This window comes from Ips typographus, linkage group LG2, assembly GCF_016097725.1.
Source record: "Ips typographus isolate SLU linkage group LG2, UJ_Ityp_2.0, whole genome shotgun sequence".
Classification (NCBI taxonomy): domain Eukaryota; kingdom Metazoa; phylum Arthropoda; class Insecta; order Coleoptera; family Curculionidae; genus Ips; species Ips typographus.
In genome coordinates, this window is record NC_138423.1 from 13,695,304 (window position 1) to 13,723,195 (window position 27,892).

Here is a 27,892-nt window from a genome sequence, read left to right on the forward strand (position 1 = left end):
ATTCATTCTGTCAAATTAAAAACGTTGACATTTACTGTCACTTTGATATAAACAAATATCAAAGGTATAAAAATGCTGCGCTACAATGAGCAAGCCCAAATGCTAATTCTAAATGTGCTGCTTTTTTTGGAGTACGAAAAGAAACAATTTCCAGATGTCATTCCAATTGATTATTCCAATGTGTATGATAGAGCATCACAGGCTTTAAAAGTGAGTACTGCTACCCTATGCCGAATGAAAAAGGCTGGAATTCCAGCTGACGACTCCTATTTTACCAACATTTCTAAGACAATGTCGGTCAGGAAAACCAAAATAACCGCTTTTATGAAAAACAAAGAAGTTGGTAATGTTGGTATGCCAAATTACTATTTTCGCTTTATTGTGCACAGCACAATAACACAACACAATAACATAATATATTATTAATGAACATTAATAATATAGGTATTATGTTATTAGGAGTAGAAGAGATATTTAAGTGAGTGCAAGCACACCTATTCACTGAATGAATGATGATTAAACTGAAACTCTCATGATCATGTGATTTTCAAGGCACTTGATCATCAGTCACTTCTGAACACACTAATTTTTCAAAGCATTTGTAGGTTAAAACTTGTGATCTAATTCCAGACATGCGTGTTTTTTCACCTGCATGACGTCATTCTCAAAGGGTAAAAATGTGACTATATGTTACTACAGATTAAAACTTAGGTAAAGGTAAATCTGTGTTGTTTTAATTTGACTATAGTATAGTAACTAAAATTAATTATTTTATTAGTTTAAACTTTAAAACGACATTTTTTACTTTTCCGATCGGCAAGCGGCTAACAAAAGCATAAAATAAATATTTAAAATTCAATAAAATAACTGACAGTTCCTACTTACTAATGACAAAACCACCGAGCAATCGATTGTTGTTGCAAAATAAGCGCATTCATAGAAGAACAATTCCTTGTTTGTGTGTGACGTGATTCATAGCAAATCAATTACTAATCGATTTGTTATTATGAATGCGGCCATTTTTCTAGCCGCTATTTCAAGCGGCTGTCAAGTCAAGCCTGTTTAAAATTAAGACCCCCTATACATCGTAGACTTATTCGAGGCGCTTGAACATAAGCGGCTTGAAAAACTGCGATATATACTTTACAAGTCGCTATCTCAAGCGGCTTGGTCAAGACAAGTCAAGCGGCAAGCCTCTTTTTTAACAAGCTTAGAAACGAAAGAAATTCCGATATCGGATATATAGAGCTCGAATCAGATGAGAAAAGGCCACCGCATCATCAATGACGCAGTTTTTAAAACTATTTCTTTCTCCTTCTACAGTTGCCGTCGCATTAGATATAATCAGAGGCGTCCTATTAAAATATTCCCGAAAATATATTGTTAAGCGGTCAAAAAGCCACTTGGCAACGTAGTACGGTTTTTACTTGGACACAATTAAAACAGATGCGGCAGCGGCCAGGGACATTTGGACCTTTTTATATGCTTTTACTAGCAGGCACTCTAAACGGTGTTGCCAAGTTTAAAAAAATGTAGTGGCGGACAGGGAGACTTAGGGGGTTAGGTTAGGTTCCGTTTTAGTCTGGTGTTTTGGTTGTATTGTTGATGGTCGCAGTTGAAGTTCACATAGTGTTATGAATAAAAAACGTTATTTTGTCAAAATGTCTTTCAAAAAGGTTGGAAAGAAAGGTGTTATCATATACAGCCAAGGCCGTGAAATCGTCAGTAACGTCTTACAATTTATGAAGAAAGAAGCAGAAGGAGTTTCCATTCCTTTAAAAAACTTGTTGTCTTTTATTTTCTTTATTAAAAACGACGAAAATGTTTCATTTTACTGATAAAATAATAGCACGCCACTGACTGGCTGCAACAACTTGGAAAGTAACGAGAGCAGCAATATTTAAAGCGAGACGTACAGAGATCGTGACATCATCGTTTGATGACGCCTGTGGCCTTTTCTTAGCTGATTCGAGCTCTACGTGTTTGAAATGACATTTGGTCGTCTCTGTCGTTTTTGAATTTTTATGTAACCTAACCTAATAATTACGTGTTTGTGTTTGATTTTAAACCTTTTTTCTTACACATCCTTCCATTTTTGTTAAACCAAGTAAAATAAACCACTACTAATAAAACCAAAAACAGAATAACAGAAAGGTAAATTGGTAAAGTATGGTTATTTTCAACTGTCAAATTTTCTTTTTTCTATCCATCCTTTTTCAGTGGTAACGGCTTAGAATAGGATTCACTTTATCTTTTTCTTAGCCTCAAGAAAAGCTGCGATGACGAGGAGGCTTAACTAAGCCGGCTTAGTGAAGCGCCTTGAATAAGTCTACGATGTATAGGGGGTCATTTGGCATAGAAATTGAATTGGCCAAAACTTCGTTACATTTTGCAAGCATTCATCTGCGTCACTCCGACACTGGCAACAATGGCAACATTGTAATTAACGTTCATATCAAATGTCATGTGTCTATTTTACACGGTCTTGTCAAGTGTCACTGTTGTCAGTGTGCTGTTGATTCTTCTTGCCTTGCGCTTTTCATTCTCCTTTTCTGGGGAAATGGAGATGTAACTGATATGAAATTCTATCAAATCTCCTGAAATCGATGGTTGGATTAAGGAAATAACGTGAAATTACCGGTTTATCGAGCAAAACCGTCGTGCTGCCCTGTAGAAACGTGATCTGTGAATTTTTCTCAATTCGAGCGAGACGTAAGTGAATTAAATTGTGTAATCTTGGTGTATTGATTTTACAGTTCCCAGAGGACAAAAAAAATGGACTCCGACAAAGGCCGTCGGACCTTCGTCGGATTATTAACGTCGCATGTTCGTCGAATTTCCGTCGTTTTTGATGATTTTTCGTCCGGATTTCGTAAATCCCAGTGCGTTTTCTACCGTATGGTATCGATGGTGTTATTCGATAATAACACCACCAAAAGAACTTTCACCAGCCTTGGCTTGTTGACACACCCGTTTAACGATGCCGTCCGGTCACCTGATTAGCCATCGAAAAGAAATGAATTATCGCCGGTTACATTTAAACCCTCCTCAGGGTTTTTGTTCGAAACGTCGAGAAACTCGGTATTGCTTTAACTGGTTGTATGAAAGGATCGAATATCTGAAATTTGAATGATTGCATGAATGGGAGTAGTTCTGTATGTTTATTTGGTATTCCTTTGCCAGAAACGCGCTACCCTCCGGTTGGGGGTGAAAACCGTCGCTATAACTCAGCAAAACGACTAGCTGACCACCTCTAATGGCTTACCTACTTACCGTCGGGTCACCTTTTCGGAAAAAGGGTTAGATTTCGGTTTTGGTGTGTCCAACAGTCAAATTCTCTAACTTAACAATTGCCTGTTATCAATGTAATTCAATTCAAATAATTGGCATTCAATTTCGGTTTCGTTTATAAGAGCATCACGGGATGCTTTTTCGGTTCAACCCACAGGAATGGCAAATGATACCTTTTTCCTCCTAAATATTTGCTATATACATTTCTGTGATGATGGCAATACCAACAGCTTTGGGTTCTTTGATACTATGGATGGAGGTATTTCTTTAAAACATCATTAAAGCCTGAGAAGTTTCAAAACAATTTCAGCTCATTGATCATATTTTTAACTTTTAAATTGTTTTTCTTTTAAAGTTAAAAAAGTGTTTATATTGTATTTTTGAAGCGAATTTAATTAAACTTTTATTAAAAACACTTTTTGACCTATTAAAATGATTTTTTGAATCAAAAAAAAATATATCTAAGTATACAGTTTGTCCATATAGGATTAAAAACAGACTTTATTTATATAATCTATAGCTTTGAAATGTCATCTCGTAGAAGGAGTCGGAGCAGAGACAGGAAAAACGTTCCATCTAAACTGCGGATGGACAATAATTCTCCAGCAGTCAGAATCACAGGTAAGACCTTATTTGCAGGCACTTTTTAGGCTTGAAACTTTTAATCTTTTTAACAACAACATTGTAGTTTCTTATGCGGCAAAAACTATGTTAAACTTAAAATTTTTTGATAAATTAAAATGACAATTTAACATTTTTTGCATAGAAGTCTTTGACACCCTTGTATAGTACAGTTCAAGACTTAAATTTGCAAATATCAGTAAAATAACGATATGAAGCCTCATCATAACTACTGTGATTGTTTAAATAGCATGCACCACAGGGTTTGACTAAGAGAGTAAATTTTCACCCATTTTTAGGCAACCCTGCAACACAAAATTCTCACATTTATGGGTTCATATAGAATCAGTATACCCAGGATATAACTTTTCTCTTAAATAACTCTTTATATTCCCATAAATGCATCAAAGTAACAGAAGAAGCAGAACAGCAATTTTTTGGATAATCATAAATTTATCAGTATGAATGCAAAATTATACTTTTGACACTATGGCGTAATAGACAGTTTGGCGTAATTGTCGTTATGAAAAAGTGTGTGGTTCCACTGCTATTGATGGTCAAAGTTCTTATAAAATATTCTAATAGCGTTTTCAAATGAAAATATGACATTAAAATGTGTAAATAAGGAATAAGATATTAATTATGTCAGTAGTTTCTTCATTAAATTTTTTGGAAGTCTTGAAAAAGGAACAATGCATTAGATTAAAGAAAATAAATTAATTCTAAAGACAAAATAAAAGTTCTGGCAATTTTTGAACCAAGGCACTAAAGGACTTACTTACCACTTGCCAAAGACAGATGGACTTGGTTCTTTCATCAGAGACAAGTTTCATCAAAATCCATTGTATCGTTCTCCAAATATTTCTGAAAATAGATTTTTTCAAGAACTTTGACCATCAATAGCATTGGAACCAGACACCTTGTTCCTAATGACAATTACGTCAAATTGTCACCTAATTCTTGAAAGTTTTCCGGGCTTATGAGCCCAGGGGGCCTATTCTTGAAAGCAGGGAACGGAATTCTCAAGTTTTGATAGAATGTGACAGAAGATGCTGACAATGGCGGGTTCCTGTCACATTCTACAGGCCTTTCTCTTGAAGAGTTTTCATGCTTTCTTGGTATGAGAATGGTATGACTGGTTTTTCATACCTATTGATTTCATGATGATACCATGACGTCACTTCAAACCTGGTATCACATTGGTCTGTCGAATTTTGAGACCATGTCGTTGAGATGGTTACAACGCCCGGTATCGGTATCAGGGAGTCAGTTGTCAGGTTGTCACTTTTGTTGTGTTAAGTAGCAGCAAAAGGCGGTAAAATCAAAGCCGATATACGCGGCAAACATAAGAAATGGGAAGCAATTAAAGTGAATATAAATCCTCAAGATATATTCTTTAAGGATCAGGGAGATATGCTACTGAATTTATTGGAAGGTAGGGATGTGTATGTTCAAAGTTAGTTCAATCTCATTCATTTCTTCGTCCGCAGCTCTTGGTTTACAATAAACTAATACAAAAGGAAGGGAATTCCCTTCCTTTTGTACTTGTACAACTCCACTGAAAGAATATGGACTACTACTTCTTTTTTAATAAACTATAATAGTCAAAATAATGATCAAGTTAAGTAATATAGTATAACAATAATAAAATACATAAGTAATAAGACACATTAAACGACATCAATTAGGATAATTACGACAATTAGGAATTAGATTAGGTAGTTAGGTTAGGTTAATAGTGTTCATACCAGAAAACATTACCAGGTTTCTGTCATATTCTACAGGTCTTTCTCTTGATAATTCCATTCCCTCGTGTCAAGAATACGCACCCAGGTCGTATGGAGTTACTTCCTGGCGTTTCGTCCAAAACTGCGGCGGACATTATCTAAGGCGATGACGTAACGGTCGAAGTGCTCTCTCGTACTTCGCGACGATGACATCATCGAAAACTTTCAAGAATCATATTCGACCGGCCCTGAAATCCATCACAGTCAGATAAATCGTCACCTTTCCATGTAAAGAATGTCACAGTACCCTTTGATCATGTGCTTATTGGACACCCTATATAATTAATGGAAATAAACAGCCTTTTTAGGTTTTTGGTACTATTTTACTCTCGATTTTACTTCAACTGTCAACTTTTACGTCATACCTACTTTCAACCAATCCACCCAATAAGTACAATTTCGTATGCCTGTTTTCAATTTTCAAATTTTTATCAATAAACCAAATTTACATATTGCACCGTCTCTTATTTGATTATTCAATCTGATCCAGGAATTATATCTTTCATCTAAATTAGATTTAAAAAAAATAGGAGGTGATTTAAAGAGGCAGGATAGAAAACCATAATTAGCCTAGTTATACAGCTATTAAACTCTCAAAATTATCCATAGAAAATGATAAAAAGATAAAACCATTGCAAATCCATAGAATAGAGGTAAAGTAGGTAAAGCTCCCGTCTGTCAAAATTGATATAAACTTATTTGACCGTTGAAGACTATTTCACAGAGATATGTTTATTATGCACCATTGTTGTCATTCAAACTTGCACAAATGAAGGGAAACTAGAAAGCTTTGTAGTTGGTTCAATTCAGTCGAGTTTTTCTATCCTATCAACCGAAAGAAAATGATGCAATGTGGAGGTGATCATCAATTGTTAGATCACTCTGAAGCCATTACCATTATCTTCAATAAAACAGCCAATTAAAATATGTCTTTTTTTATTTAAATTATTATCATTATTAAAAAAACATCCTGTACTATGTCCAGTTTTGGTCTACATTTTAGATCCGAGTTTACCTGCTGGCAGACGTCGCGAAATAGATAACGTGATGAAGAAGGCAAGAGCTCAAAACTCGCCCACTTCAAGTGCCATTTGGGAAAAGAAGCTTTTGGAAGTTGAAGCTAAAGATTCAAACAGGTATTATTAATTAAACTAGCAAAGGTTTATTTTCAATAGTATTGTTTTCAATAACACTTAACTAGTTCATTTGCAAACTTAGTTTTTATTTCATTTTTTTCTGTGGTATCCAGTTTTAGTTAGTCATTTTAACATCTGACATTCTTGGTTGTTATTATTTGGCACTGACCATCTTTGAGCATCTGTGTTAAGAATGAGGTGCTAGATGATTGACTAATCACATTTTTTTCTGATAGATGGCGTCATTCAGGATATAAATCTCTTTACCTGGACGGCTCCTCTCGTTCGCGATCACGCTCACGGTCGATATCGCGTCGCGCTGGCACCTCAACGTCGCCACGCAGAGCGCGAACCCCGCGAGTTCGTTCACCGCGCACTCGTTCTCCACGTTCTCCGCCCCCGAGAGCGCGATCGCCGCGTAGTCCGCCGACGAGAGGTAGGAGCCCCAGGTCGCCACCCAACCGACGAATATCACCATTGGCCTACAGAGGAGGACGACCTCGAACTCCTCCATCTCCACGGAAAGGGTGCGTAAAGACCGTTGTAAATTGTTTTCCATTTAATCAGTATTGTTTACAGAAGTCGTTGTGGCAGAAGATCAGCTTCTGCCAGCAGTATGAGCAGCTGCTCCGACGATTCCTGCTCTGTGTGCTCCCCAAAACACAGACGCTCAAGGTATAGAATTCTTTATTAGCAAAAACAAATTAAATACAAAGAAAATGTTTAATTTAGGTCTCGATCATTCACTTCACCGGCACGGCCGTCCGCATCAACGCAACGGAAACCACCGTCCTCGAAACCAACTTCGTCTCGGCCACGACCGCCCAGCCCGTCGTCTCCGCCCCCACGCAGAATGCCACGTCCTATGACGCCGCCGATGGCTAAGCGCATGCCTAGACCCACCAGCACTGACCGACCTACGGATCCTAGAACAAGACCGCCGCCACCGAAGCCTGTGTCACCAAAGGCGGGTACAAAACCTGGTGAAAAAGTTGTCACAAAGCAGGTGAGTAATTCTCTAAAATTAACCATTTCTTAGTTAATCAAATTATACTTCTTGATCAATAAGCTGTAGAATTTTGGTGGACTAGACTTACTCAAGAGAATAATAGGAACAAGAATATTATTTTGTGAAATTAGTGTGGATATGATGGCACGATTGAAAACGGTGTTTACATTGAAGAATGTCAAACTGAAATTTTAAATTTGAATGACAATGCGATCTGTGATTTCATATCTATTTATCTCTTTGAATTTCCTTATTTATCCGTCCTCTGTCTCTATTATGTTTATTTAGTTTGCCAAATAAGATAAAGTTAATTAAGGGAAAAACGTTTTTACTCACAAGAATGCGCCTTCGTTTCTTGGGTTTTACACCGCTTTTTTCATCAAGTAATTTGGAAATCAGCTTTGCAATGAAAAAGTCAAGTCAAGTAGGCGTTTCTTAAATATTTGAGTTGTCAAGTAGTTCTTTAAAATGTTTAGCTAATTGACGAGATGAATGTAGAATTGAAATAACACTTTTTGTTCTCTACAAGGTGCTAATATCAACATGACATCATTAATTTGTTCATTAGTTATAAAATCGGGTTCATTCTTGCAGACTTTTGTAAAATGTCAGTGTCAGTGTCCTTTCTAGTTTTCTTACTTGACAATATACACTGGTGGTCCTGTAGAAATTCCATCATTCACTAAATAATAGAAAAATATTCAACTTTTTAAAGTCGATGAGGTTCATTTATTTACCATTTTATTTTTGATTGTTATACTATTGCTGATCACCAGAGGGAGTATTTCTTCTCTCGAAACGCCAATACTATGGGCGACATCCTTATTAACTATTGTCTCTCACAAATATGCAACCAGCAGTTATAAGGTCTGTTCGCAGAGGCAATCCCTGACTGGTTTCCAACATTCCAACTCAGAAACAGTAAATGTCAAGTTTCATTGGTTGAATTCTCACGTGACTATGACGTTTTCTGACTTCTGGCGAACAGACCTATAAATCTCTAATATCACGCCGTCATTCCAGAACTGGAAGTAGGTACCAACTGGGTTATTTTAAATAGAACACTTTGATTATTACCGTATTTTTGTGTGGTACAGGCAGTCCCAATAGATGTGCACCAGGAGAAAATGTTGGAAGTAATTTTCAGCTTTCTAAATCCACCGCTAGGGGGCGTTTTTATATCACAAAAAAAAATTTCGACAACTCTGAAAAGCTAAATGGAATGGTTTAGCAAAAATACGATAAACGTAATTTCTGGTTTTCGACGAACAATTTTGCTATTCATCTTTGTTTTCTATCTCGAAAACAGTTGATCGTAGAGGCTTTGTCTTGGCGGCACATTAAAGAGCATTTTCTGTTCTGTAGAGTGTTTTAAAACAATGTTTCATTTAGTTTTTGGTCTTTCCGGTAGTGGGCGTTTCTCTGAAATCTGATATTGTGGTGTAAAAACTGCAGTATTCTATCTCTTCTGTAACACGAAATAAATCTTTGAAAAATCGTTAAATTACTAACTCAATAAGATTAATGTATGTTTTAAAAAGAGTAGTTAGGTGTTATAATTACCACGAAACAAGCGCAGTTGCGTTTATTAATTACTGCCTTTATAACCAGCCCATTTAAAATATCTTATTTAGTCAGTAATCTAATGTTTTCACCTGTAAAAAGGCCTTTTTTGAAGATTTGTGTATCTCTTGTTGCAGCAGATATAGAGTACTGCATCACGATAAATAATAAAATTCCTTATGGAATATGTAATAGAAGGCAATACGATTGTATTGGATTTTTTCGACATATCTAAGATAAAACTTTTAAATTTTGAAAAAACGCCGTTTACTGGAAAGACCGAAAACTAAATTAAACATGGTGTTTCGAGAAAATTAAAAGACAGAAAACGCTCCTTAAAATACCGCAAAAAGAAAGTCTCTACAATCCACCACAAGTATTTTATTTCTTCCAAAGTAAACTTTGGACTATCCCCACCATTTTATATGAAGATGTACTTGTGTGATCAATCTATGATGGAGATCTATTTTTTATGTTTGGTTTTATTAATAATAAGTTGCAAATTACAGCAAATGATCACAAATAAATAAGAATGTTCAAAAATAGGGTACAAACATCAAATTTCATAAAAAGGCATAAAGTAGGTTTTTATAACGATGCCTATGCAAAATATGATAGTAAATATGAGAAGATACTCATAAGCTATAATGTGTTATTGCTTACATTCCTATTGAAAACAATTTTAATCATACATGTCCTGCATACTGTCACTTCAGTTTCGCAATTCTTGTTATTATGTCTTCCACTTTCGTTCTTTTGCGTATATCTATGTTCCTAACACGATCTGATAGTTTTATTCCCAGCATAGAGCGCTCCATTTTACGTTGAGCTATTCTAAGTTTTTCTGCACTCGCTCTTGTTAGCGTGAGTGTCTCTGCTCCGTCAGTCATGACAGGGAGCACACATTGATTAAACACTTTACGCTTTAAACAGATCGGAATATCTCTCTTGAATACTCCATTCAGTTTACCATAGGCTGCCCATCCAAGCCCCACTCGTCTTTGTAGCTCCTGCGTTTGGTTGTCTCTGTGTATTTTTATGTCATGGCCTAGATATCTATATTCTCTTACTTCGTCGATGTTGTGGCTTCCCAATGTTAGAGTTTCTCCGAGAACTAGGTTGGTCATTATCTTGGTCTTTTGTGTGTTTATTTGTAATCCTACTTTTGTGGTGGCATTTGCTAGTTCTGTCAGCATTTCTTGGGCTTCTTGTATATCGTCAGCGATCAGCACGGTCGTCGGCCAAACGCAAGTTGTTTAATCTCTTACCGTCAATGTTCATGCCTCTTTGTTCCCATTCCAGCTGTTTGAACGCTTATTCGAGGACGGTAATAAAAAGTTTGGGTGACATCGTGTCTCCTTGCCTAACTCCACTTTCGAGTGGAAATTTAATTGTGTTTTTGTGTAACCTCACGTCTTCTTCTTCTTCTTCTAGCCGTTTTCTATCCTTTGGATATAGGCCTCTCTCATACTTTTCCAGTCTTCCCTGTTCTGTGCCACTTGGTTCCAGTTAAGACCGGCTGTTCTTTTGATGTCATCATACCATCTTTGTTGTGGTCTGCCGGTGCTTCTTTTCTCCCCCCAAGGTCTCCATCTTGTTATTTTTCCGCTCCAGTTGTTTTTGTTTTCAGATAAGTTGAAAAACTTTAGTAGTGAAAATTGACTTGTAGCCATGAGAAACTAATTTATCTAGAATTTTTGACTACAAATTCACACATTTCAACCTTGAAAATTGACTTGGACACCAAAGTGACATCAAAAGCTTAAAGTTTTCATAATTTAAAAATACATTTCAATATTTTAGTCTTGAAAATAGTCTTAAATACAGGATATTGATATTAGATTCATGAAAATTGACTTGAAGACTAACTTTTCAGGTTTTTTTACTTTGCTTTTCATTTTCTTAGAACTCTGAATTATTTTTAGGGCTTTAAAACTGCTTTCAGCTTTCAAAATCGAGTTTTAGGGTTATCTTGACCAAGTTGTTGACATAGCAGCCTTAAAAAACTATATTTACATTTTCTATAGGCTTAAACATGCCATTTCACGCTTTGTCAGTATTAAATTGACTTCTAGACGCTTCACTGTGCTTTAAGACTGAAAAATCGAATTTTAAAACTATTTTTTATAGTAAAAGTTAAGTTTCAGACACTTCATTGATGAAAGTAAACAATTTTGCATTAAATGCTACGATATTAGTTTTAAAAACTAATTTTTAGAATTAAATGAGTCCGAAACTTTGGACTGTTACCAGTTTTACACTATCTATAGTCTAAAAAATTGAACGCCAGTAAACATTAGTTAAAAAATCTAGTTTTTTGACTATTTTCAGTGTACTTGTTCCAAATTTGATCAGAATTGGTCTAACGGTCTGACAGTTGTAGCAAAAAAACGATTTTTAAAACTGAACTTTAGAGGTCTGTGTAAAATGACATAATGCATGTCAACTTATTTTTTAATGGGCTATCAATTGGTCAATTATTGACATCTAAAACTGGACCACCCTGTATATTGTGTATTAATCTAGTCAATGCGGCCTAAGACACCTTTAAGAGATGCCAAATTCACGCAATGTTGAGGCTTCCTACCGGTTTGAGCACAAAAGGCCCAATACCAAGAATATGGTAGACAAATAGAATTCTACTCTACCTACATTACACGGAGTCCCAGTACAGGTTTCGCTCGTTTTCCGGCTTTCCCCCCTAAATCCTATTGTCCACTAGCACATCCTTTTGCACCTACCTCCCTCTACCTTTTTGTGATTGTATTGTGAACTCCATTCTTAGTTTTTAGTTATTCATTTTTTTATTTACTCTCGGTTACTTACAGTATCTTTTAATTTCCTGTAAGTGGGTCTGGCCTGTTGGAAATAAACGGCTTTATTATTATAACATAGTTACTCTTATTTATTTATTTGTTATTACCCCACTTAATCCTGTTAAGCAAACTGCTTATACAGGACGTCCTCATCCAAAGTCTGAACGATCATTGTAAATAATAACAAATGCGATTTAAAATAAAACTCATTGACTAGCAAATTAATATCACCTGTTATATTTCAAATTGAACATACTTTTTCAGCCAATGCTTGCCAGGGTGAAAAAAGAGGGCGCTCCGCGAAAAAAGCGGCCCGGGTCACCTGGCGCTGACTCGTCCGGATCTGAAGACAGTAGTAGTTTGGCTTCGGTTCCCATTGTTGCTACCACGGCAATGACATTATCAGAAAGGTATTTCGAATTAATTGCTGTCGATTCTAACCTGTAGGACTTCTTTATCAATCAACCGAATTGAATGGTATTTTCTTATCAGATTTGGAAAAATCGCACAGTGGTCCGCGGACCGGGAACGACGAGACATTGAAAACATGAGGATTACGAAAACGGGCAGCAATATGAAAGTCATGGTGGAAGAAGACGACTTTTTGTATGGAACACCACCGAGACGCTATAGGTCTCTATTTTTCTTTTATATTATTATCGTGATTCTTCTTGTAACTAAACTAACAATATACATTTTTCTGCAGCATATCTCCAGTGCCCCAAGGTCACTATCCCGACGAGCTACTGTCAGCTGGTCAGTCTAGATTGGCTGCATGGGACGATGTTAGAGTTCGATACCAGTATTACAAAGATCTGGGTAAGTAGTGTTTTTTCTATCAATAGAAACAAACAACTATACTGTTCTCGCGGACTGAGATTACCCGTGCGTCATCCCCCTGTGATTTAGAAGTAGACATGCATTACTGACTTCATCCTTGTCTATTGTTCACTTTCAGAAAGGGTAAATATCTAAGTGAATGTCTTCCAAAAAAAAACATTTACTGATTAGCGCTTCTATTTCAGTCATTGTCAGTTTGAAAACCATCGAAAATTTATTTGATTTCTTTACTATTAATTCTTTTCCGTTTCTTTGTGTTGTTAATCATTTATAAAGTTTTCTATTTACCACACCACCATAGTTCTTTTAAGAGCTACTGTTTCTACGCTTTTAACATTCTGTAAGTACTTTCATAATATTATTATTAATATTTTTATTTTTTTTATGTCGGCTGTCACGATCTAACCAATATTGGCACAATTACTAACCTGCTTTGAAAAAAATTAGGAGTGTCTATTATGGTTTTTATTTAGCCATTTGGTTTTTCGTAATTACTTACTATTACAGTATTTTTTTAGAAAATGCCTAGAAAAATTCTCCACAGACAAGCCCAGCAGTTAATTCTTAACCTTTGTGAATATTTTGAATTGGAAAAAACCAATGGAGAACCTTTAGAAGCTTTATCATCTGTTCAGGAAGAAAATAAGAAATTTTAAGACCTTACATATTCTTACTGATGTATTTTTTGTGATACTAGAAGGTTGTAGCTGCTTTGAAAATTTCCCGCAAAACTGTTTATTCGATTCGGAAAAAACAAGCAAGTAATCTTATGATTTTCTCACCTAGAAAACGTAAATCGAGATGTTATCGACGGGCCAAGACCACTGATTTATCTGAAAGCATTAAAATGGATGTTCGAAATACATTATATGATATGTACAACGATAGTATGTTAATAATAGTAAAATATATCTACTTTTGTAAGAAACATCTATTAACATTTCATTGTTTCCAGAGACTGAGATTTTTCATAAAAATTTCTTGAAACATATTAATGATAAAGTCATATAAAAAATAAAATAAGCGTCTAAAATGTTTTCCAGCGGGTTTAAAATAAAATAAGTGGATTGCAACCAAGGATATTAAACAGTACAGGATTGCTCGATCGGCCGATTTTGTTTCCCGGCGGCGAATGAATTCTGACGTCACAGTGGGCCTTCGGGTGCACAATACGCTAAATATTCGCCCGAGATGCTATGTACGAGATCATGTTCGTGAATGATCGACTGCAATCGCGCATCGCGCAAAATAATCGCGCAAACGCGAGAGACCCATGTTGACGTAAAAATCGTCACCGGCCCGAGCCGATACCGGCAAGATTGCGCTTATGGGATTAAGCACTCCTGTACTGTTTACCGTCCTTGGATTGCAACCACAAAATGAGATGAGATACTACAGCATCACTCAGAATTTCTTATTGAATTTTTAATTTGTTGTATTTATTTTAGAGAAACATGTAACCATCCAGAACCTAAATCAAGAGTTTAAAGTTAAAGAAATACTACATATTGGTGATACATCTCTGCGAATTTTGGTAAATAAATTACGGTCAAGATATTTTTGATTTGCTTTGGTAAAAGGTTGTTTTAGTGGAAATTTGCAGCCAAAGATCTCTACTTTCTGACTGACAATACACGCAAAATTTTAAACGTGACGAAGCTTTAGACACGCCCTTTTCTATAATATGAACACAACAGGTTTGTGACGAAAACTTGATTTGATTTATATGATTATAAATGACGTAGCCTTCGTGACGCACGGGTAAACTCACTCCGCACAATCAGATTTAAGCCTGATAAAAAAATTGATAGTAAAGTAAGTTAAGTAAGGTAAGTTTGCTTGGATCACAAATATTTCAGGAAGAAACATCAAAATTGAAAGTGTCTAAAAAATCTTTACAGATTAAAAACGTTATCTTGAAACATATTCGTGAAAAATTGACAACTTTTGATTGAAAGTTAAAGGAAATCCTGGATGTTGATAGAGTTGGTGCCTTGGTAATTTGTTAACGTTTTCGGTTTTTGGTAGTAGGAGTAAAAAAAAACTGAAAAGCACAGTTTTGAGGTCAGAAACTTTGGTTTAATAATTAAACTATGGAAAATGAAGGACATAGTCTTAAACCAAGTTTGTACATAAACTTAAGTTTGTAAACGGACAGTAGAAGCATAGATTAAATGATACGTACAGACAAACAGTGGCAATGGAACTGAAAATGACTATTTTCGACTACTGACTTTGAAAGTACTTCATGTACGCTTCCATTTCAAAGCAGAAATGAATTGATGATGTGCAAGCGGCAAATATCTACTTTCCGCTCTTAATATAGAATATACTATTTTATAAAATCGTGCAAAAAAGTACATTTTTTATGAATTTCATTTTTTTCATCTTAGAAGAGTCGTGACCCTAAAAATATCGGTCTAAATGTGTGTCAGGTGACGTTAAGAATTGTATTTTAACCTTAAAAATAGTGACGTAATTTTAATGTTAATTAAAACTAAAAAACAATCCTGTGATCTCTCAAATACGATTTTGCCATTTAAAACAGTCACATGACCTTTAGCATTCCGTTTTGACGTTAAAAAAGACAAAATCACTAGACCTTTAAAAAAAATACAGGATTTTGTTTTGGCATTAAAAAAGGGTCATGTGACCTTTGACAATAAATTTGATTATTGAAAATCGTCATGCGACTATTTTCACTGTAAAAAGAGTCACGCGCCTCTTCAAATAATATTTTTATAAAATCGTGCAAAAAAGTACACTTTTTTGAATGATTTTTAGTGCGAAAAAGTTTTAAACTTTTAGAAATTATTTTTTTTACTCGCATGCAGAATTTGATACTTTTTCGCACGCATATTAGTGCAGAAAGTTAGTATTTTCCGCACTGGTGCGGAAAAAATAAAATGACTTAAAATGGACTTTCAGTCTCGTATAACAACTTTCACTTGCCTGCAAAAAAGATGTACTTTTTGCATAAATAACTATTTTGTCACGTTTAAAGTCACGTGTCTTGAAAAATATCAGCTTAAACTGAAAAACGATCACGTGATTATTCAAATAACATTTTGACATTTCAAACTGTCACGTGACATTATAAATTCCATTTTTAATCTTAAGAGTCACGCAGCCTTCAGGTACTATTTTAACGTTAAAAAAATGGGCTCACTTGATTTTAAAAATTTCAGTCTAAACGTAAAAACTGTCACGTGACGTCAAGAATGCCATTTTAATCTTAAAAATAGTTACGTGATTCATGGCCAGTTCCCCAACATTGGCTAAGTTGAGTTTAAGGACAGCTTAGATAAGTTTAGTTTAGACTGTGTTATTTTGCACCTGATCTGTCACATTCAAACTTAAACAACTTGGAAGTGTCGGGGAAACAGGCATCAGTGTATTAGTTTAAAATTAAAAAACGGTCACATCATGCGACCTTGCCAGGATTCTGTTTTGACGTTAAAAAAGAGTCACGTGACCTTTAAAATATACAAATAGTTATTATTGTCAATTAAAGGATGTAAAATTTCAGGAAAATAAAATTTATAGAAATTTTTCCTGATAATTTCCGGTAACTTTTCGAAAAAATTGGAAAATCTAAAAAATAATTTGTTTTTTAAATTAGTTGTACCAACTATTCCATATCAATCCAAATTAAAGTTTAACGTACTTTTAATCATTAAATTTGGATGTCTTAAGTTATCTCAGAAGAACGCACAATGACAAGTTTGACATTTATTTTCCCTATCAAGGAAAATTTTCATTTAAGCATTTCAAAAATTGAAGTTTTTCTGACCCGAAAATTACCGCTTTTACATCTCTGGGAAATACTGCAAAAGGCCTGCTATCGCCAAATCTGATACGTTGGCACATGAGTAGAGGCCGGATTAAAAAGCGCTTAAAAAGCAAAATTTGTTCAAAAAATAATAAAAACCTGTAAAAAAGCATTAAAAAGCACAAAACTCTTTCAGAGATGCAAAACTTTTTACTTTTTTGAGTTTAAGGTCTGGACATTTTTTGAAGATTTTAAACTGTTTTGAAAACTTTCAAATTTTGTTTGACTACTACTTGAGGAGCATTAGGAAGGTTTTTGGACAATTTAAAGAGCATATTGAAGGTTCTGAAATGCTTTAGAGGCATTTAGATACTCTTAGATGGTTCTAGAATTTTTTGGAAGCTTCTAGACTAGTTCAAGAGCATTTGGAATTTTTTTAAATGTTCTAAAAGCTCTTGGAAACTTTTTGACTGTTTTGAAAGGCTTTCGTCTGCTTCGGAGACAATCTGAAGTTGAAGAAACCTTTTTAGACTACTTTAGGAGCATTTGGAAGGTATTTGGACCGTTTAAAGAGCATTGCAGGTTCTGGACTGCTTTTAAGGCATTTGAAACCTTGTAGACGGTTCTACAACTTTTGGAACCTTTTAAACTGCTCTAAAAACATACAGAATGTTTTAGACTGTCTTAAAATGTTTTGAAGAGCATTGGGAAGCTTTTAGACTGTTGTAAAAACTTTTGGAAGACTTTCGACTGCTTTAGAAGCATACGGAAGCTTTTAGCGAGTTCTAAAAGCTTTTGGAAGGCTTTCGACTGCTTGAGAAGCATTTTGAAGTTCCCGTAGTGTTTTAAAACCTTTTTAAACCACTTGAGGAGTATTTGAAAGGTTTTTGGACAGTTTTAAGAGCATATTGAAGGTTCTGAAATGCTTTAGCGGCATTTGGATACTCTTAGACAGTTCTAGAATATTTCGGAAGCTTCTAGATTGTTTTGATATCTTTTGGCAGCTTTAGCTTCAAGACTCGTTGAAGAGCATTTGGAATCTTTTAGACTGTTCTAAATGCTCTTGGAAGCTTCTAGATTGTTTTTAAATTCTGCCGACTGCTTTAGAAGCATTTTGCAGTTTCTGTAGTGTTTTGAAATCTTTTTAGACTACTTTAGGACCATTGAAGGTTCTGGACTGCTTTTAAGACATTTGAAACCTTGTAGATGGTTCTAGATATTTTTGGAAGCTTTTAAATTGTTCTAAAAGCATACGGTAACTTTTAGACTGTCTTGAAATGTTCTGAGAGCTTCTAGACTGTTCTAAAAACTTTTGGAAGGCTTTCGACTTGACGAGGTTGGAGTTTCTGTAGTATTTTGAAATCTTTTAGACTACTCTAGGAGCATTTGAAGGTTTTTTTTTTTGAAGGAAGAAAGCATAGAAAGTTTTGGACAGCTTTTAAAGCATTTGAAAACTTATGGAGGGTTCTAGAAACTTATGGAAACTGCTTTAGAAGCATACAGAAGTTTTTAGACTGCCTTGAAATGTTTTGAGAACTTTTAGACTAGCTGAAGATCATTTGGAAGCCTTTAGAGTGTTCTAAAAGCTTTTGGAAGGCTTTCGACTGCTTGAGAAGCATTTTGGAGTTTCTGTAGTGTTTTAAAACCTTTTCAGACTACTTTAGGAACATTTGGAAAGAGTTTGAACACTTTATAGAGCATTGAAGGTTCTGGACTGCTTTTAAGACATTTGAAACCTTGTAGACAGTTCTAGAAACTTTAAAACTGCTCTAGAATCTAGAAGCATATGGAAACTTTTCTCTCTTAAAATCTTTTGAAGCTTTTAGACTGTTCTAAAAACTTTTGGTAGCTTCTAGGCTGTTTTGTAATCTTTTGCAAAGCATTTTGGAGCTTCTATAGTGTTTTGGAATGTTTTTACATTTTTTTAGACTATTTCAGGAGCATTTAGAAATTATTTGGATTGCAAATTGATACCCATTTTGCAACCAGATAATTGGTATGTTTTTGTCTCTCAGATGCCTTCAATATCTCAATACAGCCATTGCAATTATAAATTAACCTATACAAAATAAAACCATACAAAAAATAGCAGCAAATAAGCTCAAAAAATTAAATTAAGCACAAAAACAAGAAAAAAACAAAAAAAGGATGAATTAACGCAATCATCTGCCAAATGATTGCGTAAATCGTTCACATTAGATGTCAAAGGTTGGTTGCTATTATTATTTACAAAAAGCAAAACTCCTAGAAATCCGGACTCTACACATGACATACATAATAGAGCTGTCAACATTTTTAACCGGCTGCATTTTGGGTTTTATTTTAACCCCACTTTAATCTTACAAACACAACTAGTGACGTTGTTGAATATAATTTCATAACATTCATTCAAATTATTATTATTTTAGGTTATCTTCGCGACTTGTCATTGGACGACTATGTGAAATGGGAGGAGTGGTGGTACAAATATCAGGATTGGTTGGCCAATGAGCGCCATTACGAGCATTGGCTGGCCACTCACAATAATTCTGGTGGGGGGAGACGCAGAAAGAAGCGGGTGCCGGCCAGCCAGAGATTGGGAACTTAATCAATTACTTAGTAGGTTTAGTTTTCGTAAGAGAAACGTACATATTCCTGCAAATACAAGTGTGCAAGAAATGTGTAGGTTTACCCGCCAATCTCCAATAATAATATTTTCCTGCAATTGATTGCTTCAGAGTTTACATCTAAGTAGGATTAGTTGGTTAGGTTTACACAGGAGTTTAAAGTGGTGATAATTGGAGTGCAATGATATTCTTTTTTTTTTTTTTTGAGCGGTTAATTTGACACGATTCATTTTCTAGTGTAAACCGACTTAACTCCATATATTTGCAATTCTTTCACTGCAAATTAACTTTGTTTACACCACTTACATTTACGTCTCGCTTGAGTTGATTTAGAACATTTTTGATTTTTGGTCGCCGTCAAAGGCAAAGGCAACATTGTGAACGTGATAACATCAATGTTCTCTCTGATGGAGCTTAATATTATTGTATGTTTTATTTCTATTTATATAAATATAATTTAAGATGAACATTCAATTTGTTAGCTGTATGGTTCCTTTAACGATTTATGTATTGTTTTACAAGAAGTAAATTTAAGCATATTGTAAATATATGATTTTCTTGTCTCTGTTTTCATTTCAGTTAGAGTAATATGACAAACTACCTCACCTCACACTTGGTCAAGAAGAGGAGAAATTAAACACTTTGTTTACTAAACAATTTAAAGTACTAAAAAATAGGTAACTATTGTCTTATACAGGTAATAAAAACTTATTATATAGAGGAAGTGGTCAATTCCTTTTAACAATACCCTGGCATAGAGCCAATTACCGGTAACAAACATCTCATCACAACTAAAAGTACCAAGAGTTCAGAAAAAAACTAACCTAAAACTAGTAAATAAGGAATTGATTAACATAAACGGCATAAAAAGTTTTGTAAAAATAGTAATTTTGATACTAGCTTGGAACTGGAAGAATGCTTTAAAGGCACATAGATTTGTCAACAGTCGTAATATTATTTAAAACAGTTAACACCCTGAACAGACATCACAAGTGTGTAATACATTCACCTAAGTAACAGTGTACAATAAAAGAGCACCATTATCTTATATCAATAACCCCAAATATAAGATATTTATAAAAATACAATAGAGAGTTTAAAATTGTGTAAAATCGTTCTCCAGTAATGAAATGCGCAAAGGAAGACTGATTCTTAAGATTGCTGCACAGGGTGTCTTGTCGCCAGATTTAGTATGTATTTTAGATGGAGAGAAAATCAAAATTTTTATATAATTACATGCTTGTAGAAGCCGTAATTTAGCACCCTGAAGAAGGTGTTAGTAATTTTTAAACAGATATTTACCTATCTAATGCGGAAAGTGATATTTTTCTTTTATTAATTTTCGAGGGAAAAACGAGTAAAAATTCCTAACCCCACGAATCAAAAGTTTTCAAACTGTTTTGCACAACTCAGTCTCAAAGTTTAACTTTCCAAATCGACCCTACTTTATTATACAATCTGACAACCCTTGACGTCATGCCAGCCCGAGGAAACTTCAGCGAACTCTTTAAGAAAATGCTTTCTATTTCCTGTTAGCAACATTTTCTAAACTTCTTAGTACTTCATTTAGATGTCAAACTATAGTTACCTATTGGCGTTTCAAGATAAGAGATACTCCCTCTGGTGATCAGTTTTGAAAACAGTTTCGGGCGTTTCAGCTGTCATTTCTCTCTGTTTGTTTACGTTGATTTTAGTTAGGAATTTAGCACTGGATGAAGTGACAATGTCATATTATTTATAATGTTAGGTTAGGAACGGGTTGCCCGATTTTAGTTCAACTGGCGCTGCGATCTTAATTTGAAATGCCAATACTAAAGCCCTATTTTTAAACCACCGTTGGTTTTTTTATAAACTCATTAGGAGCACTTAAATTCATACAGTGTGACCCATTTAGAATGGAAACACCCCTATAAAATTTTAGGTTATTAACCGATTTCAATGATTTTTTTTTTTGAAATATTTAGGAATGAAATATCTATTACGGGAGAAAATTTTAAATATTTATTTCAGTTTTCAGGTCATATTACGATACTTTTTCTTGATAGAAAATGGAGAATTTTTATTAGCGATTTTTTTATTGAAAAAATTACTACGCCACTGGATCTATAGTGCTTTCAAATAGCTGTGACCAAAATTTCATGAAAATCCATTCATTAATAACAAAGTTATGACAAATTAAAATTCAAAAATCCTCTAAGCTAACGATCACAAAAGAACACCCTGCATCAACTGTTGCCATAGAAATGGTGTTACTATTTACTTGTTTATTATTACTTATTAATTGATTAATTACTAAAAAAAAAAAATCAAAAAAAAAAATTTAAAAAAAATCAAAAAAAAAAAAATAAAAAAAAAAAATAAAAAAAAATTTGGTCACAGCTATTTGAAAGCACTATAGATCCAGTGGCGTAGTAATTTTTTCAATAAAAAAATCGCTAATAAAAATTCTCCATTTTCTATCAAGAAAAAGTCTCGTAATATGACCTGAAAACTGAAATAAATATTTAAAATTTTCTCCCATAATAGACATTTCATTCCTAATTATTTCAAAAAAAAAATCATTGAAATCGGTTAATAACCTAAAATTTTATAGGGGTGTTTCCATTCTAAATGGGTCACACTGTATAAGAGTTGTTTGGTTTTACTTTGCCTTAGAATACACAGTTAACACAATACGCACACTAATCTCGGGACACCCTGCGCTTTTAATTTAGCCTTAGAAAATTCTGTCATTTCGACGGAAATTATTTTTTTCATACCTTGTTTGGCAATATAAAATAAATGCAACTGGCAGAGTTGTTTGCTTGAAAAGACGTTCTAGGATAACACGTCACCTATTCACTTATAGCTGTGCGACGTTGCCGCTACGCAAGTTAATGTACTAAACGTCACTTATTATTTTAGTTGTACCGGCAACATGAGGTCACTGAAATAATAGAGAGATTTTAAGCCACCAACAATAACGGCAATTTTACACGAAGTTATGGTCACACCAAATATCGAGTGACAGTTATAGGGTACAACACAACATCGGGGGCTTAAAAATTTAGATTTTAGGTTAGAGGATTTTAGGCTACCGGAGAAATAACGTGCTATTTTAGCACGTTATCTCTCCGGTAGCAAAATCCAACACACAAATAATAATTTACATTAAAAAATGTCCGTGCAATGTAATGATTAGTATAATTTTCACGTGGAAAAGTAATCGTCAAGTACAAAATTAAATCCCAAACAAACTGACAAGAAAAAATGATGGCAGCGCCGCGTAGAGGCAAATAACGATAACTAAACTGCTCGCCACGTCAACCGGGACAGTGATGTTTTTGGGTCATTTTTAAAACTACGCCATTCTAAAACGAATTAACAGATTTTAAAGCGGTTTGGACCGTCATTGAGATTGGTTTGTTGGCTCTCTACTGATGTAAAAAACTTTTGCTTTAATGCACTGTAACTGCCTTATACAGGGTGTGAAAGAAATGCGTGCAAAAAAGTGAAATTTTCAACTAGTCCCCAATGGGCCTGTCCCACAATTTTCTTCCAAGACGGATTGAAAATATTATACCCGTATTTTTTAGGCGAAATAGATCAACAACCGATGCCATATTCATAATTAAACAAATCAAAGAAAAAGCTATAGAGCTTAACACGCCCGCATACGTGTGTTTCATCGATTTGACCAAAGCGTTCGATAGAGCCCGCCTTCCTGACATAATTAAAACATTGAAAGATAAGAAAGTACCAGATAATATAGTGAGAATTATACGAAAACTAAACATCGACAATACAACTAAAGTAAAAGTAGACAATGAATGATCTAACACAAGATATACCAACCCCAGGAGGCATCAGACAAGGCGATAGTCTCAGTCCATTCCTATTCAATCTCCTAATGGATAGCATCGTAGAACAAGTATCAGCCATGAACAAGGGATATCGAATGGGAGACAACAGAATAAGCATGGTGTGCTATGCGGATGATGCAGCAATCATCGCAGAAACAGAAGATGATCTGCAAAGACAATTGCATAAATTCTATCAAGTCAGCCGAGAGTTAAACATGAACATCTCTACAGAAAAAACCAAAAGTTTAACATTTGCAAAAGATCCGCTAAGATGCAAACTGGTTGTAGGAAATGATATTATTGAACAAGTCTCACTTAAATATCTTGGAATAGAACTCTCAGGCCACCACGATCCGGTAAAAGACTTGAGAAGTCAAGTGAACAAGGCGACGGCTATATCAGGATGTTTAAGGCAAATAGTCTGGTCGAACCAATACATGCGCAAAGACAGTAAAATAAAAATCTATAAAACATGTGTTCGACCAATAATGACATATGGCATAGAAGTTCGCGAGGAAACAACTAAAACTAAAAGCATGCTCAGGGTGGCAGAAATGAGAAGCTTAAAAACTATACTCGGAAAGACCAGAAGGGACCGAATTAGAAACACGGACGTAAGACAGCAATGCGGAGTACAGGACGTAATTAGATGGGGGAGACAGAGGAAAAGGCAATGGTACGCGCATGTGAAGCGCATGGAGGTGAGCAGATTACCTCGCATAGCCCTCGAAGGAAAACCGGTAGGCAAAAGAATACCGGAAGACCACCAAAAAGATGGAAAGACAGCTGGCAATCCACCTCCCAAGAGCTGATACAGAGGCAACCTTGAAGATAACAGATCGTCGGATCTCAAAAAAGAAGAAGAAGAAGAAGATTTTTTTGTTTTCACAAATATTAAGTCTAAATAGAAAAAAAATGATGATAAAAACTACATTAATTTCATGTTTAAAACGCCCGCCGCTGGTGATCGACGTACTACACTATCTTTTTTAACCCAATTTTTTCGATTCCAGTCATTAAAACAAAAATTTATGATATGTGGGATAGGCCCATTGACCAAAAATTGTTTTTTTTTAATTTTAACATAAGGAAGTGTTATTTAAGTCAATATCTCGGGACGTTTTTGGGCGTTTCCCAATTAACGTCCCATTGGGTGTAGATCCAACATTATCTTGTTAACGTTGATAATAATGGACTGTATTTATTTCTTTGATTTACACTTTATTTCAACTGAAATATACGGAGCAAAGGGGAGGCTCGTGTCCACCTTATAAGACTTGTAGATGCTCTCTCGGTCCGCGGTGTTGCCACTTCTCTCGCACCTCAACATTCCGCCCGCCTTGGAAGTACTCCGGTACTTTCGAAACTATTTAACTAACAACTAATATATAAATTTACGCTTTAAGTCCAATGCTACAAGAAACTTGAACAACTTGCTTATAACTAACTTAATCTAATATTATGTACTACTGTTTCCTTAAAACTTACATTATTGTCATTTAAATAAACCTAACAGTAGCGAAAAAACAAGCCAACAGGCCTTTTACATATCCTTAATATCTTAATTATGATCGGTCTTCTGAGTCCAATCATCATTTGGCAAAACACAAAGCTTGTTTACACCTCTCGTTACGTTGTTATTTCTTACGCGCACTTTCACAACACGTACCACACCGTCCGCTCCAGGCATTAGTTCGGTTACTCGTCCTAGCGGCCAGTTGCAGGGTGGTGCATGATCCTCTTTCAAAATCACTAGCGATCCAATTTGGAGCAAATCTGAAAACTTCTGTTTCCACTTGACTCTGGTCTGTAGTTCACATAAATATTCTTTATGCCACCTAGACCAATAGTGTTGACCCATTACTTGGAGATTCTGCCAGTGTTTTAAACGGTTTTCTGGCACTTGAGTTAAATCTCTTTCTGGAAGAGCTGTTAAGGATTTGCCAATCAGGAAATGCGCAGGAGTTAAAGCTGAACAATCTTCAGGGTCAGACGTCATCGGACATAATGGACGCGAATTTAATATACCCTCGATTTGTGTCAAAATGGTCGCAAGTTCCTCGAACGTTAAAGTCTTATTACCAATTACACGTTTAATATGCGATTTTGAACTTTTAATACCGGCTTCCCAAATGCCTCCGAAGCTAGGCGATTTTGCTGGGATGAAATGCCATTGAATTAGTTCGTTTGAGAGTTGATTGGCAATAATTTCAGACTTTTGTTTTAAAAATTCATAAACAGCTTTAATTTCATTATTCGCGCCTACATAGTTGGTCCCGTTATCGGAATAAATATTTACTGGTCTACCTCGGCGACTAATAAATCGTCTAAATGCAGCCATGAAAGCCTCAGTGGTTAGTTCAGTGACGAGCTCTATATGAACTGCCTTGACGGACATACAGACAAATAAGCACATACAAGCCTTTGTAATCTTTGCTCCCCGAGTTTTTCTATCCTTGATATAGAAAGGACCTCCGTAATCAGTACCAACATTTGCAAACGGTGGTGAACTGTTTACTCGACAGGCAGGTAAATCCCCCATCAAATACTCTAACGGTTTTGGGTTCGCCTTAAAGCACACCACGCAATTGCGAACAATATTTTTGCAAACACCTCGTCCCGATATCGGCCAAAAACGCTCTCTGATTGAGCAAAGAAGCGTCTGGACACCGCAATGTAATAGTCGTTCATGTTCTTGCGTTATTATTAATTTAGTTAACCGATGTTTACTAGGGAGAATTATCGGGTGTTTTTTGTCAAACGATTGACTCGCGTTCCTTAATCTTCCTCCTACCCGAATTAAGCCATCATCAATGAATGGATATAAGGTTAACAATTTACTTTTTTTATTAATGGGTTTATTTCGAGAAAGAAGGTCGTATTCGAGTGAAAAACATTGTTTTTGAACGGCAATAATTAAACATTTTAAAGCTTTGTCAATTTCTAAAGGTAAAAGTGCTCCTAATTGTCTCTGATTTTCTTTAATATTTTTAGTAAACCTTAAAACGTACGCAAGGATTCTTACAATTTTCGGTAGAGACGAAAATCTATTTGTTAACTCTGTTATAACATCGTTTTCTTTTGTTAATAACGTGCAAGTCAGGGAATTGCACTGTTCTGGTATAATTTCTGGCAAAACTTCCGTTGGTAAATTCCATTCAGAAAAATTGAGCTTGAGCCATTTGGGTCCAAACCACCACAACTTACTCTGACTTAAATCTGTTGCTAAAGCACCTCTTGACAATAAGTCAGCGGGATTGTCGCCTGAATTCACATGTCCCCAGTCATTGGCGTTGGACAACGTTTGTATCTCACTTACCCTGTTTGCTACGAAAGTTTTCCATCTGGTTGGGGTACCTCTGATCCACGCTAGTACAATTGTTGAATCCGTCCAAAGGTACTGCTTACTGGGCTTTATTTCCAACGACTCGGCTACCTTTTTTACTAAATTACTCAACAGAACAGCTCCGCATAACTCTAGCCGTGGTATATTTATTTGTTTCAACGGAGCTACCCTAGACTTTCCACATAATAAATTTGCAACCCACTCCATCGAGGGCAACTGGCAACGAAGATACACGCAAGCTCCATAAGCTTTGTTTGACGCGTCGCAAAATCCATGTATCTCAAAAGCAACATACCCATTTATCATGGCATGTCTTGGGATCCTAATGCTACCAATATTGTCCAGATCTCGATGAAACTCACTCCAGGACTCCAGTACTTGCTGTGGTATTTGCTCATCCCAACCTACCTTGTGTTTCCATAAATCTTGAATGACTATCTTTGCCCTGATTATCAGAGGACCTAAAAGCCCTAAAGGATCAAATATCTGACAAATTATTGATAATATTGCTCTTTTACTAAGACACTCAACATTTAACATATTAGGAACATTGATTTTATAACAGATTAAATCATTGTTGGAATCCCAGTATATTCCAAGAGTTTTATTTTGTTCTCCTTGGCCAATGTGTATCATGCTGACATCTAAACTTTCATCCAGCTCAAACCTTTTCAAGATGTCATCATCATTACATGACCATTTCCGTAGCGAAAACCCGGCTGATCTGAGAACTGAAGTTACGCTTTTTTGGAGTTCTAATATTTCTTCTTGACTGTTCGATCCTGTAAGCAGATCATCCATATAAAAATCCCTTTTTATTATTTTACTAGTATATGGATGCTCGCTTTCTACTTCTTCAGCCAAGTAAAATAAACATTTTACTGCTAGATAAGGCGATGAAGCATTGCCGTAAGTCACGGTATTCAGAGCATAAATCTTAAGTTCATCGGTTTCTGAAAAACGCCAAAATATCCTTTGATATTTTCGCTCATCTGTATCCACCAGTATTTGCCGATACATTTTTGAAATGTCGGCTGTCATGACATATAAATGAGTTCGAAATCTAGTCAATATAGAAAAAATATCTTGTTGTAAGGTCGGCCCTACATACTGGACATCATTGAGGGATAATCCTGTGTCAGTTTTGCAAGAAGAATCGAAGACTACCCTGCACTTAGTAATTAGACTAGTCGTTTTCAAGACCGCATGATGTGGTAGGAAAAAACCTTCACTACTTTCTTCATCACATTCTGACATATGTTT

At 35.3% G+C, this 27,892-nt stretch overlaps 1 protein-coding gene across 1 annotated transcript in view; it reads right to left on the reverse strand.

Annotated features, from left to right (window-relative positions):
- Window positions 1-5,766: 5,766 nt before the first annotated feature.
- LOC145724037 (putative helicase mov-10-B.1) overlaps window positions 5,767-27,892 on the reverse strand; it is a 46,651-nt gene continuing 24,525 nt past the window's right edge. The window contains exon 19 of the mRNA XM_081972106.1: window positions 5,767-5,887. Within this exon, the coding sequence (XP_081828232.1) occupies window positions 5,872-5,887 (16 nt within the window). The 3' untranslated portion in view covers window positions 5,767-5,871. The remainder of the gene's footprint in view (window positions 5,888-27,892) is intronic.